Here is a 16,557-nt window from a genome sequence, read left to right as displayed (position 1 = left end):
GGGGAAGAGGGGTGGTGGTGATGGTGGAGGTGGTGGTGGTGGTGCAGTGTCGCGACGTGCCCCCCCCCCCTTGCAGGCAGACGCGGCGCGGCGCAGGCACAGGCACAGGCACAGGCACAGGCACAGGCAGCAGCGGCAGGCTTGGCGACGCGGTGTCACGTGAATGGTGACGTAGGTGTGAGCGGCCCGAGCAAGCATTATGGCTGGAAGCGCCGGCGATTGCTCCCCAAGCGCAGCCTTGCCGGTGAGGACAGCAGGCCGTCATGACAGGCGCCAGATGCGCACAAACACCATCCCCTCGCTCCTCCGCCCGGGCAGACGCCCCGTGCCTATCGCCTCCTCGCTGCCCTCGTCGTGTACGACCCCGACACTGCCACCGCATGCAGAGCTCGCCGGCTGCGGTGCACCAGAGACGCCATGGCGCAATACCCGAACGGCGGCGCTGAGGTACGAGCGACCCCCACTTGCTGACTAGCCATGCAATTCTGAGAAATGGTGTTCTGTAGATGGGCCTCAACTCCATGGCTGGGATCCCGATGCACCCGCACCGTCCGGACCTCAACGGGCTGCCAATGGACGATGTGATGCAACACATGGATTTGGACATGTCCTCGCTTGATGGGGCCGAGGGCCAAAACGGCGCCTTCGCCTTTGCCGACCCGCCAATGCACCAGTCGACCGTACCACCCAACAGCACCATGGGCACCGAGATGCAAATGACGGGCGCGGGCGCAGGCCCGCTGCCCACGGGCTTCGGCGCGCCCAACATGAACCCCTCTGGCAGCACCCTGACCGAGTTCACCAAGCGCCGCAACTGGTCGCAGCGCGTCCTCGAGGAGCTGCGCGACCTGCTGCACATCCTGACGCCCGACGGCCGCATCCTCTATGTCTCGGCCTCGTGCAAGGTGCTGACGGGCTGGGAGCCCTCGCACATCATGGGCCGCTTCATCAACGAGTTCATCCACCCCGACGACATTGGCATCTTCGTCAAGGAGTTCAACGAGTCCATCGCTTCCGGCAACCCTCTGCGCTTCTTCTACCGCTTCCGTAAGACGGACGATACATGGATCATCTTCGAGTCCCACGGCCACCCGCACCTCAGCAGCGACACAAACACGTTTGCACCACCCAACTCGATCAATTGCCGCGGCTTCTTCATGATGGCCCGCCCCTATCCGACCAAGAACGCCGCCCTGCTCGACTCGTTTCTCGAACACAAGATTGAAAACGAGCGCCTCATGAAGCGCATAGCCGAGCTCAAGCGCGAGGAGCAGGACGAGCAGGACGACTGGGTCCGCAAGGCCGAGTGCGCCACGGCTTCGATGACACCCTCGGAATCCCACGTCACCCAAACCATGAGCCAGGCCGATGCCGTCTCGTACGCACAAATGCCCCCGCCCGCCAAACCCGTCATATCCAACACGGCCCTCACGCGACAGAACCTCGACGAAGCCCTCGCCGCAAGCAAGCCCGACAGCATCAACGACAAGATGGCGCGATATGAGGGCGCAAACCACCTCGAGACGATTGAAATGCTGACGGGGCTGCGCTACAGGGATGGCGAGCGCTCTCAGGGTATCAGTACCGGCGATGTCAGTCCCAACCTCATCCGTGGCGATGCAGGCATACAAATATCCCTGGATCGCGACGGCAGAAACTCGTCGGACAAGAAGAAGAAACTTAAAATTGCCGATGAATATGTGTGCACTGACTGTGGCACGCTGGACTCGCCTGAGTGGCGAAAAGGTCCAAACGGGCCAAAAACACTATGCAATGCTTGCGGATGTAAGTGCGCTTGTTGCAAGTACATGGACGCGGTACTAACATGGTACAGTGCGATGGGCAAAGAAGGAGAAGAAGAAGCAGCAAGGCACAAATTCCAGCATGCCGAGCGGCAACAACAGCATGATGCACACACCAGCCATGCCTATGCACAGCAGCACGGGCAGCAGCTGAGCGTCATGGAGATTGATCTCTACCGACTACGTATTTTTTATGTCTTCGAGTTCAGCATGGAATCAGGGGTTTGGTCTGGATTTAATGCGGCGTCTTGGGCAACGGACATGTTGGTCATTTCTTTTCTACCGGGCTACATGGGTGGGCATAGTAACGGCGTTGGACTGGGTACATATGGTTGTTTTCATTGCAGATTGGCAGACAATTCCCAAGACCATGTATACTGTAGAAGCGGGCTGGGCACGTGATACCACTTGGTTGCTGCATATCAACAGCGACAATATAGACACTGTATTTGTCTCTATGAGTGTAGCTTGCCACGTTTGCAAGAGCCAGCCGGCCGAGGAATCATGGTTGGTGTGGAACATTGATGTTGTACACATATACACACGTAGTACGGGAGGGGGGGCAACGGTGGGAGACAGATGGACGCAGCCGACGCACGCACAAAGGCCAGCGAAAGCGGTCGAATGCGCAAGAATGCCACAATGCGTAAAAGAAGAGTCACGACGTGCTTTCAGCACAGACACCAGACGCCCGCCCATGAATCACGCGCTCTACCCAAACGAGCCCAAGCCCGGGCCTTTTGCTTTTTCCATGGGCCTTCTGCCCCCAGCCCAAGACACGATCGCAGTACTGCATCTCGATCGTTTTACCCGAAAAAGAGGCCAGCCCCACATGCACACACACACACACTCTCTCTCTCTCTCTCCCAGCCCCCGCTTCTGCCGCTAACCCTCAAACACAAAAAAACACAGACTTTGGATTACCCGGGCATTTTTCCCGCATTGAAAAGAATACGACGGCGCCATGGACGTATGTACAGCTGTGAGTCTAAGCACCCTTGCTCTACATACATGCAACTGACACGGAGCACAAAGTAACAGCAGCAGCAGCGAAACCCGCCGTCCAGCTACCACGCAGCTTGCCCCCTGTTTCCCATACCGACCCCCCACCCAATCAGCTACCCTCCACTCCCATCTAGGTGTAGGAGAAGCTTACTCTGGCGATACCTCCCGCGCGCGCCCGATGAGTAATCTGCAGCCTCCTACTTAGTTTGCCAGGGACCCGCAAACTAAGTACATTGGTGTACATGCTACGGAGGGTTTCTCTTGCTTAGGGCATATATGTACATGTACGCGCTATGTCTATGTACTATGTATGTATGTATGTATGTAGGTGTATACTTAGTTACGGTGACCATGACCGTGACCAGGGTAGAGCACCGCAGAAACGAGAATAAAACGCCACTGACGTGGTGGCGGTGGGCGCTTCCTTGCTGCAACGCTAAGTCATGGTCTCCCCCCCCCCTTTTTTTCATTTTTGTTGTTTTAACTACGACTTGGAATGCTGGACGTGATTTGGTGTGTGGATGTGTGTGGATGAGAGAGCAGGTTGGCGAGGTCAGGTGAGTCTGGCGGTCGAGGAAGAGTATGTTCTTTTGCTTTTTCTTTCTGATCATCTCCTTCGTATTGATTTTGCTTATTCTGACACATACATACACACACACTCTCTCTCTCTTTCTGTTTGCCTGGTGAGTTCGCTGATTGTTTGTGTTGCACCGTGTTTGTACCGTGCTGTGTTGTACACCCATGTGGGGGAGGGCAATGCCGCTAACGACATGGTGGATACAAGTGCAACTAACATATTCGCCGTGTTGCAGTGCGTTGGCGCTTCCGCGTTCTAGATTTCCTGAATGTTTTAGCGACTTTTTTTTCTTTCCTGAGGTGCTTGATCGCCGGGAGATCTTCTTGTTAAAAACCCGAAAATGTTCGGAAGGAGCAGCGGGTGGCGTAGCACTAAGGAAGTGTGGAAAACATGATATGTTTTGCTGTTTTGAGTTATATACAAGGTAATGACTCCTACTAGACTCTTGTGTCGTTGGGAAGAATGGACCTGGGTGTATTGGCCAGGTCCTCTTCACCACCAAAGGATGTTATGTCCTCGCTCTCTCGAGGATTGATGCTGTTCGCATACCCGTACATCTGCAGTGTTATTACCGAGTTGGAGCGTTGTACTGCCTTTCCACGGCTGTCGTCGAGCGCCTCACTCGCTGGCTTTGATCCTGAATTCGACGCTGAGTGGCAGCAGCCATTGCTATAGCCACTACAGGGCGATGCACGGCGAATTTGTTTCCGGAACAGGCGTGGTATAGACGGACAACATGCAACAATAATGACGCTTCCCAGTTCCGAGCTACTACACAGCAATCTTAGGTTTTGCTCGGAATGGTGAAGTTGAGAAAGAAAACGGGTACTCACCATAATATTGCAGTCTTTGTAAGCTGCCATGTCGTGTCCCTGTCCTGCACCAGGCGGAAACGATAATAGAGTCCAGTGCATGCAATGGCAATAGCGACGGCACCGACGGCAAACACGGCAAACACTTCAAACTTCTTCTTGACTTCAAGCTGCAGTCTCCAAATGGCCCAGGCCGGCACGCAAAACGCCTCGATATCCGATATGAGATTGACGATTCCAATCGCGATGATGGATTTGGTCCAGTCGATGCAGTGGCCGGGGATAGTGGGGTCTCGCAGCTTCTCGCGCGGCCAGCAGTTGAAGATGTACAGGAAGAGCAGGACTGTGTATGCGAGTGCGTTGACGGCCAGAGATGCGATGATGACCCAGTACACCGTGTCGCGAATCTGCGACGTGAAGATCTTCTTGAACTGCAGGAACACGGTGGCTTTTGCAAAGCCCCCGGCTATCGCATAGCAGATGAAGATGTTGCTGTACTGGTAGCTTCCCTCGAGAACCGTGGCAAAGTCGACGTCCCAGACGTGGCGTGCCATGCCCGTGTTGCTGTTGTACACGGTGAGCCCCGTCTGAACCGTGAAGGCGCACCAGGCGATGTATAAGAAGCCATCTTCCGGGTGGAAGCGGCGCGTACAAATGTTGATGCAGAGGCGGAGAAGGACAAAAGGGAAGACCAGGATCTGCACGACTAGCGAAGTGACAAAGACGGCAAACAGAAGAGTCGGCGGGTTCTCAAGGCCGGGGGTGATGCCCGGCGGTGGCGTACCCGCTGGAATGGTGCTGAGGTCCATGCGGTGCTCTTTGGGTATCGTGTTATGCAGATGGGGAATACACATGCAGGTTCAACGCGAGATGTCTCACACTGATAACCAAGATGGGCTGCCGTCCCTGAGTCAACTGCATCAAGGGTCTGGAGCGAGGCGGGCACACAATGGCAAGGACCTCCACGGCAAGGGATACCCATTTGAAAAAAAAACTTGCCACTTGCCATTGTCGCCGACTATCAACATGTAGCGGGCGAGTTTGAGCATAACGAACAGGATTAGGTCCTTGGAGGCCTGGGCCATGCGAGGGGATTCCCTTATGCGCGTCTGGCTGTAGTTTCGGCAACGGCATTTCCATCTAGTACTGCAATCACACTAATACGGCTTAAAGATTCGCCTTGCATAAGATGATCAAAGGTATTTCACACTTATCCTGCCGCTCAGGTAGCCAAGTCGTGGTCGGCTAGTTTAAAGTTTATCAAAGGGATAAGTATCCCTTGGACACGTGCGAGATCCATCTCGCATATCTCGCATTTCCCCCGCAACTACTTCTTAGATCTTTTGAGCTAGCAGCTGAAATAGACGTGTCGTTACGTATATCTTGTTTAGGCTGTTAGTTCTGTCTGCGGGTTCTGGGCCCCAGCCTCGCTTGGTAAGTGTATTCCTGACGTCATGACTAAGGTGCCGGTGAACAAACATACGACCTGAGGTGCTTCTGTAGCTGGTGTGATACTCTTAGAAGTTCTTTTAAGTCATCCTGTGAATATTCGTATTTTGTACGGTGTGCAGAGGTATGTTATACGAGAGTGCGTGTGCGTCTCACTGTTACAATTTACCAAAACGCTTCCAGATCTCTGCGTCAATACTTCATTCCCACTAGCCCATTCAAATTCCCCGGTCCCCTTCTGTTATTTGAATGGCCACGACGTGTTACTATATACATACTCGACGAGTTTGTGCAGTGCCACGAACCTGACTGTAGCAAGTATCACTTCAAACCATGGTGATCTGTATACTAGTTCCGTGACCCACCATCGACCATTCATTCCAAGAGAAATTCCGACAACTCAATATTACAACCTATGCTTTGGATTTGTGTATCAAACGCCCCATCACCCAGTACCTTTCCAATCCACCCCCTGTGCACAGATAATGCCTGCACCTATTCGCAGAATCAAAATATACCCACACTATGCCAAAAAAAATCAACTCTCCAAAAAAAAATTCAGTCAACTAACCTGAGTATTTGTTGTAAAACGTTGCACCAAGTATCATTACATACAAACCACGACACTTGAGAAAATTAAACTGTCAGCCTGAATGTCGGAGACGTGATACTTTCCCTTCCCACACCTGCTCGATCCATCAATGCATCATCCACCGTTCACCAAGAAGAAGAATCACCACCACACGTTCTCATTCCACACAATGATCTCCACAAAGAATACACCACATCACATTATCCCAACCAAACTCACAAAACAAAAATCCAAATCACGCATATACATACTACACGCGAATCCCCATATGAAGGTCGCTATTCCCGAATTTTTCGCATGTAATTGTAGTAGAATTTACTCAATATACTATCAAAGAGCTTCATTCCAAGTCCCATTGGAATGAAAAAATACCATCGAGTTCAAATCTTTCCCAATGGAAATCGTCTTCGCGTTGTGTAAATCCGCTCTCACCACACACACACACACACACACACAAAAACTCACTCCTACCCCAGCCACTCCCCTTTCTATTCAAACATGCACGTGTCCAAGAGACTAGCTACCCACAACAAAAAAACAGCTTGGACCGTGACAAGTTGACGTTGTACCGCTGTACTTGGGCTTGCATTGTCACGAATATAATTCACGTGACTGGGCTTGTTCATTTGGGGACTCGTGTCATCACTCTCTGTTTTGAGCGAATCCCAAAAACACAAAACAAAACGAGTGGGGGGGGGGGGGTTTTCATAATGTAGTTTTGGAGAGGAGAGTGTGATTTCTCGTAAAGATACATAGCAATCATGTAGTAGGGCTAGATACGTAGAGAAAAAAACGGTAATATTGCTAGTTTAGAGTTACTGGTGGTGGTGGTGTATCACTTCATCACACCCCAACATATATACTACAATCTAACCCACAAAGCAATGGTATCCTGGAATAAGGGATGGAGGTAGGGATATAACGCGTACTTCTTGTTAGATTCCGGGAGTGAAAGAGAAGTGGTACGGTGGTGTTGAGTCGCAGTCCCCCCTCCCCCCTTTTTTTTTAAATTGAGGTTAGTTTCGAAACTGTAGCTTCATACTTTCTATTCTCTCTAGATCCAGAAGACGGAGAGGCAAGAGAATTATTTCTAGGCCAGAAGAGGGCTGCAAATACGCTGTCCATGGTTGCGTAGACTGGAATGGTGTGTATGGATTGGAACAAAAGGGGGAGGCGGGATTCGGCTCGGTATGTCGGAGAGCTGCTGGACTACGTTTGTGTTTTCACATGGAGGATTGATTGTGAAGTAAAGTTGTGAGATAGCATTGAGTTTGGCTTGGTTGGAAAGTCGAATTGAACAAGGGAGATGGGGTATACGAAGTGCGTATGCACTTGTGGAAACGGATAGGTAGTACGAAGAAATAGTAGGTTGTCGAATCTGTTGATGTATTAAAACTCCGACATATCCACTTCGATTCGAGCCGAAATTCAAAATAGTAATATTGATCCGAGATACTCCATTTCCATTCGCGTGGAGACAAATGATATGATATTAAGCCCCCCCCCCGCCCGAGATTGGAGTCAAAGCAAAAAAAGTAAACTAGATAAGCTAGAGCTGCTCAGTAGTCTGGGAAATCATTGTCGACATCCTTCCTCCAAGCTTGCAGGCCGCCCTTGATATCGCCAATGAAGCGCTTGCCTCCTAGATCCAGGCCGAGCTTTTTCATCTTTTTGACCGTGACTTGCGAGTCGTTGCCGAGCCTGCAGATGACGAAAATCGGGCGCTCCGTCTGCTTGAGTTGTGTGACCCAACTACTCTCTTCATACATTGCACCGCCAGACCAGTCGCTGCCGGTTGGGCTGCGTGTAGCCGATACGATGGAAAAAGGCACATTCATACTGCCATCGATATTGCACAATTCGAACTGCACCTTTTCTCGTACGTCGACAAGAATGTGGCTGTCTCTCTTTGACACGGTGCCGGTGTGGGGGTTGACCCCTGTGCGTAGTCGTGCGTAATTCTGGGCGGATATGCGCTCCTCTGGTGAGAGTGGATCCATGTTCGGAAGCACACTGCCGCAGAACTGGACGTAGTCCAAGCTCCCCGACTCGAGTGCTTGTTTCGTGACTGTCGCATGTGCTGAACACGACGCGCACTTCGCCTTTCGACTTCGAAGACGTATGGAGCGAAACATGGGATTGGAATAGGCGGAGAAAATAAGGAGGCTGGGTGGGTCTGCTGACGCCTCAATGGGTGTTTTCTGGGTTATCACTTTGATGGCTTCCAGGGCTTGCAAAACACCCATGACACCAACGACTGGTCCTAGGATACCGCCGTCGCCGCAAGAGACAACAGATTCAGGAGGTGGGGGCTTTGGGAAAACGCAGCGGTAACAAGGGCCTCCATTGGGATCGCCTGGCGGTAATGGTGGGTTGTTGAGAACCATCATCTGCCCGTCGATTCGAAGGGCTGATGCTGAGACGAGCGTCTTGCCGAGGAGAACGCAAGTGTCCGATATTAAGTAGCGCGATGCTGGAGTGTCGGTGCAGTCCAGTATGACATCGTAGTCTTTGAAGGTAGAAATGGCCGTCTCAGGACTTAGCCGGAAGATGTGCGGAACCAATTTGACCTTGGGATTAAGTCTGGTCGGTGGTTAGCCAAGCACCTCGAGAGTTTTGCAAGTGTCGTGGGGCTGATAGGGAGACGCACGACTTCAATCCGACCATGGCGCTCTCGACCTTGGTCATACCAACTCTTGCGGTGAGATGTAGGATCTGACGATGTAAATTTGACTCTTCAACCACATCCCCATCGACCAGACCCAGAGTGCCCACGCCGGCCCCGACCAGGTACGCGGCAGCTGGACATCCCAGACCGCCGACCCCTACAATCAGTACACGCGCTTCCTTTAGGCGAAGCTGGCCTGCAACTTGTAAGTTCACTCTTGTGCACCATTGGATTACACTCACCCCGTAGCCCAATCTCGGGCATGATCAGCTGCCTCCCATACCTCTTGTATTCGTCCTTCTCTAGCGGCCGGTTCGGAGGATCCTCTGAGCTAGCCTGTTTTGCATCCTTTTCACTCTGCCCCAAGATGGCAAAGACTTCGGAACGGAAATTGTCGGGTACGCCGAAATTCATATCATGGTCCAGTTCGTTTGCTGGCTCTGTCATCAGTGATCTCTTCTGAGGGATGACTTTGGACGGTTGAGTTTGGCCATGCTCAGCTTCGGCCAGCTGCTGGCGCAGGTCCTTCAGTGTGGCTTCGCATGCCGCAATTTGCTTACGCAAGGAGCTAACAGCTGAAGTCATGTTGGTGTGGTTGGGAGATGCGCGCACGCCGCGACTTGAGGATGCGTGTAGCGTGCAGCTGTTGGCCCAAAGTGGGTCGGCGCAACGCTAGACCGAACCCGGACGAGATCTACGTGCACGGGCCTGCTCATGAACACAGGCATACCAAGTGAATAGTAGGAAGAGGTCAGGTTAAACGTTGCAGATATCTCGAGGGAACACATGGCAGTATGGGGCTAGCGCGCCTGGTATTTGCAACTAACATCATGCCATGGTGACACTTGCGCAAAGGAGGTGACGGACACGTTACAGACGTACGGATTTCTCATGTTGAGGTGCATTCGATAGGGCTGACGGCACAGCCTCTGGCGATGGCGACATCAGCCTCGATGACACACGCTCCATCCAGATCGATCACGATAGCCATCTCTAGGACGTATTGCTGTTGTAATCCTACGGCCAATGGTATGAAATGGAAACAGCAGTGTGTATCACACGCGTCTTTTTTGTCTCTTTGGGGTAATTTTACACTGGTCATAAGACATGATCGGTTACTTAGGCCCTCGAGCATGGTGACCACTTTTGCATGCAGAGTGATACTGACTGGGAAGATTTGGCCAGAACAGTGAGCAGAGGCAGCAGATGGGATTTAGTCTGTGGCCGTCTTCAACCAACGTACGCGTGCTGGGTCTTTCACTGGTAAGCGCCTGGCAGCCTTGGGCATCCGCTCCAGGTCATTCATCCCGACCGTGGGGTCTGACATGCCGATGGTAGACCAATGCAAGCCCGAAGATGAAGCAAGATGATAAATGCCCGGATTGGCCATGGTAGCACAGTACAGGTAAGAAGTGAGGTCGGTGATCGAGCTTACGAGACGAGAGGGCGGGCGCCCAGAGAGGGGTAGTTCGTTCCCGCGGGGCACGGCGGCTGGGCTGGGGGGGGGGCGAGGGGAGATCTCTTGTGACGGCGGCCGGGCGGTAGCAGCTGTCACCCTCACGCGTCACTCGAGCTTCCGTTTCTGACATATAAATCCCCCGGCCGGCCTGTCTGTCTGTCAGTCTGACGGCCGCGACTATTGGGGGCTGCTCGCTAACACTGCTGCCACTCTGGGCGCACCGCTTCTAGACCATGTGCCATCTGACGGCTAGACGTCCAAACCCAGCCCTTCACCCAACCCTGACCAGCGGAGGCGCCACCTAGACGCTCCCCCGCGCCTCGACAAGCCGGCCGGCAGGGCGCATTGTTACATCCACGGGGCCGGCGACCCTCATGTCGGCGACAGCAACCGCCTTCCTGGCCGGATGCGTGGGGCGTGCATACTTGGACACAGCAGGGGCCGTTCCAGGCATCGTGGATGCTGACAATGGGCCAAATCAGCGCCCCATGATATGCCATGGCGCCCTGCAGCATCTTGCTAAAGCACGGCTCGCCATAGCCTGCCCACTCGCTCGGTATCCATCTCCCGCGAACACTACCACTACTGCACTGCCCAAGCCCTCGGGTCGCCCGTCGACGTGCTTCGCCCACGTTTGCCATTCATTGGCGTGCTCCCCAGCAATCCATCTTCCAGCTGCTGGCCATCCAGCCCTATCACCACATTCAACATGAAACGCTGAACTTTTTCTTTTGTGGCGCGCCCGCCTGCATCAGCTGGCCTGCTGTCCAGGTACTCGTCCAATGCTGTCCGCCCCCTTAAACATTCGGCCGTCAGCACAAAGCAAAATGGCCATCCGCACAATGATATGCTCCACATGCACCCACACTGTCGAGGCGTGGGCTCGGCAGTTGAACACCCCCTCCCAGCCGTCTGTCTACCTATTCGTCCAAGCTGCCGTGCCCACGCATGCCAGTCTCCCCTCGCCGCCGCCATGGTCTCCGTCTGCGCGACGTGCAAAGGCCTGCAGAACCACCTCCACGGCCTGAAGGGCGCCCCGGACAGCGGCGCCGCATCCTTGGTCTGGCTCAGCACCAGGCTGCCAAGGCTGAGGGCAAGTGCCAGCTCCTGTCGTGCATGCGCCCTGCTCGTCAATGGCATCCTGTTGCATCGCGCCCGCCTTGCACGCCTCGGCCAGGACGAAGACGACGACGCAGTCCGCGTGACGGCCGAGTCGTTCAAGCCCCGGCCAGACACGAGCCTCCAGGGCCATCTCTCCGTCGAGCTGCGGTGGACGACGGCCGACGACCAGAACGACTGCCAAGACGACGATCATGACCACGCCGCCAGCCAGCCAGACCTCAAGCTCGAGTTCTTCACAGACGGAGGTATGCATCACCACCACGCCCCGCCACAGACACGCCCGCACCCGCCGCCCAGGCTGGCTGCCTCAGAAACATGCACGCTGACGCCCGCGCAGAAGGACAGACGCCCTTCTCTGCCATTGGAAGAGGACGGCAACTAGCAGAGAACCCACTGCAAAACCCTGGTCTAGCGACAGCACGCGGCTTGATCAACAACTGCTTGGAAAGCCACGCCACATGTAGCCGCAGAGGTAACTCCACAACGCTCCCCAAACGCATCCTAGACGTGTCGGCAGGCCAAGACCCCCACAGTCTGCGCCTGCACGAAAGTGACTATGTCCAAGATGAAAGGAGGTATCAGTACGGCGAGTATGTTGCCTTGAGCCATGTTTGGGGTACCGGCGACGGCATACCCAAAACGACCTTGGAAACGCTAGAGGCCCACAAGAAGAGCGTTCCATGGTCCACCCTACCGACACTGTACCAAGAAGCAATCTTTCTCACCCGAGCACTGGGTTTCCGATGGCTCTTCATCGACAGCCTATGTCTAGTGCAGGACGATGTCCACGAGAAGCTGGAGGATTCGCTCAAAATGGATGAGATTTTTGGAGACGCCTTCCTGACCATTGCTGCAACTTCCGCATCCGACAGCAGCAGCCAATCACTATTTCCTCACAAAACCCCGCCGTGCAAGATCCAAGCAGCCGATGGCAAAGGCACCCTGCATAAGGTTACCGTAAGAGAGCAACCCAGCCACTACAGCTTCAAAGCGCCTTTCAATGGCAACGCACATATGAATGAGTGTGAACTGCCCTTCAACGTTACCGAAGAGGCAAATGCGCACACGCCTCTCCTAATGCGCGCTTGGCCTTTTACCGAACGCCTCCTATCCACGCGAGTACTTCATTTCACAAAAAGCGAGATGATACTCGAATGCCGCGAAGGCTACCAGTGCGAGTGCGGCCGTATCGAGGACAGCACATTTGACTCGCGCCCTACTGATCAGCTCAAGCAAGAATTTGGCAAGCTGATTGCCGACACGCTGAACCGACCACAGCAAGCCAATGGAAACGGCAACGCCGGCCATAATCGGATGGATAGCGTCACCCATCAACTAGCCTCGACAAACCTCACAAATGGCGCACACCAAGAACTGCTGCGGAAGCGCGAGGAAGCGCTCCAACTCTGGTCTTGCATCATAACAGAATACACGGCACGGCACCTGACATACGACAGCGATCGCCTCATTGCAGTGGCAAGCATCGCGAAAGCACTCTCGCCAACATTGCAGTCAGGATATATCGCTGGACAGTGGACATTTAGTACCCTGGGTCTTCTATGGTATCCCAGCGATAGCTCACGCTGCCGACGTCCTCGACTCGCCCAAGGACAGATTGTACCAAGCTGGTCTTGGGCATCTGTTGAAGGCGCCCCCATCTTCTTCGACAATGCAAGCGCAATGGACCTCGCATGCAGGGCTTCGTTCGGCCCAAAGGGGAAACGCGCAAGTGCATGGTCGCCAATCATGGGCGAGCCGCTTGAGTTGTCTGGCGCCATGGCAACAGAAGTCACATTTCGCACATGCACGAAGCCCTCGTCACGGCAATCTTACATGCTGGCCAAGAATGGCATGGCAGTCGATTTCACGCCAGATGTTGTACCGCCCTGTGGCGAAGATGCGCTACAGGATGGAGAAACGCTCATCTGTGTCCTCGTCAGCATGACCTTTCGCTCCTCGATTGTCGGCATAGTGCTGAAGCCATCACCATCAGGCAACAACACATATTGCCGCGTTGGCCGCCTCGAATGCTACGAGTGCACGCCCGAAGGCATCGATCAGGAAATGAGCGAGGACGGCGAAGCGCTGTTTGAGCATTGGTTTCCCGAGATCCAGGATATGATGCAATTGGACAACTATCCCCAGCATACCTTTACTGTGATTTGAAGCCTGTCATTATTCCTTGGCAAGTGTCTTTTGAAAGGAGTTTGGAGAGATTGTTTGTATGAGGATGACGACAGTGTAGTAGCACCCATTTTTTTTCCTCTCTTCTTCTCTATATCATATCTATGCGTTCGATACCCTTTTCTCCTATCGATTCTCTTCTACTCTTTAGGATTTCGGGGGTTTTAACACCAAAAAAAGAGAGTCTTGATAGCTAGACACACCATCAATCAAAGCATGTATCTGGTAGTATGTATGCCTTCCCGTGCCACACACACACACACTAGCGTGACTAAGCCGCGCGCGCGCCCAGACTTCCTGATACGTATCCTACCTACTGAGTTTCAGCCGCAAGCTGCACCCAGACTTTATTGTTCTCCGCGGAGAATAGTGGAAAAACCAGAGCAACCACCTTGCTTCTATTACGTACGAAAGATACCGCAGCCAAGACATGGCGATTTTTCCCACCACGGTGTTCTGCGGAATGCCATGCATCATTTACGTTGGAAGTTTTACCACCACCACCACCACCCATCCACTTACTTACTACTGTTACTCCAACTCCGCACACAAGGGCGCACACACCCCCTTTCGCACACACACACACATATATACGCATAAGCAAGCCCCCCCCCCCCATGTTTCTTTTTCGTTTCTGATCCTAGACCGTGCTCTTACGTTTTATCCAACCTTGTCAATCAACCAACCAACCAACTAACCAACCAACTAACCAACCAATTACCTCACCCCTTCCTATCTCATACATCCATCCATCCATACATACACTCCATAGAGTTAACGTATTCCATCACCGAGCGGGCCACATCACCAAGTGTGCCACTTTTTCTTGGCATCACGAACTTTATATACAAAAACTTAGATTACTCTACACTAGCTATAGATGCTTTATATAACTTACTTATATCTAAAAGAGAATCTTCTTCTATATCTTTTTAGCACGTATAAGAGTTATAGCCTATCCTCCCACAGGTTCTATAGTGCCGTTAACCTAGTAGGGCCCTTTCTTAACTACCCTCACCACGTGCCTTCTTTAATATTGTTGTCAGATAACTGATAGAATCCGGGTGTGATCGAGCACCCGGATTCTGTGACTCGGGCCAATTAGAGCCGAGTGCCAAGAATTATACCTAGGCGAGGCTGATACTCAGCCTCGTACCTAAGACAGAAAAGCAATAGTAATAGCACTCATAAGGCTGCGCGCGTGCGCGCAGCTAGAGGACACAGAACAACTCAATACACTTAGTTTCTATACTTAAGTTTATCACAGTCTTTTATCACAGTAACCTAAAAACAAGTCCTTGATCAGAAACCCCTCACAGTCTGACAATTGTACAACTAGCAGAACTACTTTTAGCTACCTATAATGCCCCTACACTAAAGTCTAGTGTTCTACCTATCTAAATTTGCTTTCTTTTGCGCCCTTAGCGCTTTGTTACTGCTACTAATTACTCTTTAAGCTCTCTTACGCAGGCCTTTATAAGCACATTCTTATATAGCATCTCCTTAGCCTCTTTAATAAGCTTTAAAAAGCCTTCTTATATAGTAGTTAGCAATTGTACAAAAGACTCTCTTATAAGCTTTAATTATAACCTAAATTTATATAAATTATTTAGTGTTCTTAATATCTAGAGTATTTCTAGCTAAGCTTCTTATAGTAGAGTATAAAGGCATACGTTAAGGCGATTAATAACTCTCTACGCGTTAATAGGGACTAGCCTTACTGCCTTAAAGGCCTTCTTATAGTTATTAGACATAAACACGTTAAAAAACGCGTCTTAAAAGGCTAGAAAGAAGCGCTCCTTATTAATATACTAGATATAGTAGCGTGCTAAGTCTTATACGCGTTAAAAGTACTTCTACTTAAGAGGTAAAAAGCAGACAACGTTAAGTAGCTAAAGTATATGCAATAAATAAGTAGGTATTGTAAGAGGCTACGCCTAAAGTGTGTGTGATCGAGTATATCTATACGACTACCTAGACTTCAAGAAGCTTGAAGTCTTGTTACTGCCTTTTTGGCTATGGATGGCGTAAGTAGTCGTACGCTCGGCCCGTTGGGCCCGCCCATTACAATCTTTACTTAACAAGATTATTACTTGTTAGTCTATAGTAATACAAATTAGACTATTAATTAAACCTTTAGTTAAATCCTATAACTCTTTTCCACTAAGACATACCAGACACCTCCCACGGAGCTGATCCCACAAAGGCTCACTCGCCCTAACCCGGAACGAGATTAGAGAAGTATCAGCAATCCACCCCGTGTAACAAAATACTAGGTAGAGTAGTTTATTACTTATATAGATAAGCTTAGAACAGCCTTTAGTTAAGCAAAGGATTGTTAAAGAACTTAATAAGAGGATCTAGAGATTATTTGTTATGGGCGAGAGAGGCCTAACTAACGAGTATGCATTCACCTATTGTACAGAAGAAGAAAGATACAGAAAAGAACTATCTAGAGGGCCCTCCTTTTATAGTTGTTACTCGTACGAACGCTCAGACCTTTAGTTTTCCTCCTTACTTAAGCTTGTTCGTACGTAACGAACCACGTCATTTAGTCACGTGACTAAAGTCATGTGATTCACTGCCATTTGACCTGTAGGTCATGCCTCTCTGGCGTAGCCCTTTACAATACTCCCCTCCTTCACCTCGTCCAATATCACGTGCGTATTCCTTAGTCTTCTTTTCCTTTCTCTCCGTCCGTTTGCTATCACATGTTTGGCGTCTCGTACGGTTAAGGTAAAGGCAAATAGTGAAGGTGAGAGAGAGTTAGGCAACGGTGCTATATAGCAAACGCTGTCCGGCGAGCATAAATACTCTTCTTCCCCTGCCTACTGCTTGTTTCCTCTATCCCTTCAGCTTCAACTTTTCTCTTATTATAGTCACTTCC

The 16,557-nt window shown here is 51.6% G+C and overlaps 4 protein-coding genes across 4 annotated transcripts; 2 read left to right on the top strand and 2 right to left on the bottom strand.

Moving 5' to 3' along the window:
- Nucleotides 1-536: 536 nt before the first annotated feature.
- Nucleotides 537-1,956, top strand: SETTUDRAFT_85575 (uncharacterized protein; the record flags this gene model as incomplete). The annotated part of the gene is made up of 2 exons (XM_008022223.1): nucleotides 537-1,785; nucleotides 1,835-1,956. 2 exons carry the CDS (start codon nucleotides 537-539, stop codon nucleotides 1,954-1,956), a joined length of 1,371 nt encoding a protein of 456 aa, XP_008020414.1.
- A 1,865-nt stretch (nucleotides 1,957-3,821) lies between these two features.
- On the bottom strand, nucleotides 3,822-5,005 carry SETTUDRAFT_152510 (uncharacterized protein; the record flags this gene model as incomplete). Its single annotated transcript, XM_008022440.1, has 2 exons — nucleotides 3,822-4,155; nucleotides 4,218-5,005. The coding sequence occupies 2 exons, from the start codon at nucleotides 5,003-5,005 to the stop codon at nucleotides 3,822-3,824; spliced, it is 1,122 nt and encodes a 373-aa protein (XP_008020631.1).
- Nucleotides 5,006-7,777: 2,772 nt separating this feature from the next.
- SETTUDRAFT_170326 (uncharacterized protein) lies at nucleotides 7,778-9,490 on the bottom strand (the record flags this gene model as incomplete). Its single annotated transcript, XM_008022439.1, has 3 exons — nucleotides 7,778-8,820; nucleotides 8,888-9,101; nucleotides 9,148-9,490. 3 exons carry the CDS (start codon nucleotides 9,488-9,490, stop codon nucleotides 7,797-7,799), a joined length of 1,581 nt encoding a protein of 526 aa, XP_008020630.1. The 3' UTR covers nucleotides 7,778-7,796.
- A 1,847-nt stretch (nucleotides 9,491-11,337) lies between these two features.
- SETTUDRAFT_113121 (uncharacterized protein) lies at nucleotides 11,338-13,758 on the top strand (the record flags this gene model as incomplete). Its single annotated transcript, XM_008022438.1, has 2 exons — nucleotides 11,338-11,731; nucleotides 11,824-13,758. 2 exons carry the CDS (start codon nucleotides 11,338-11,340, stop codon nucleotides 13,650-13,652), a joined length of 2,223 nt encoding a protein of 740 aa, XP_008020629.1. The 3' UTR covers nucleotides 13,653-13,758.
- Between the last annotated feature and the right edge of the window lie 2,799 nt (nucleotides 13,759-16,557).

Source organism: Exserohilum turcica, assembly GCF_000359705.1.
Source record: "Exserohilum turcica Et28A unplaced genomic scaffold SETTUscaffold_1, whole genome shotgun sequence".
Lineage (NCBI taxonomy): Eukaryota > Fungi > Ascomycota > Dothideomycetes > Pleosporales > Pleosporaceae > Exserohilum > Exserohilum turcicum.
Note: the sequence above shows the minus strand (reverse complement) of the source record. Positions and strands in the feature narration are given on the sequence as shown.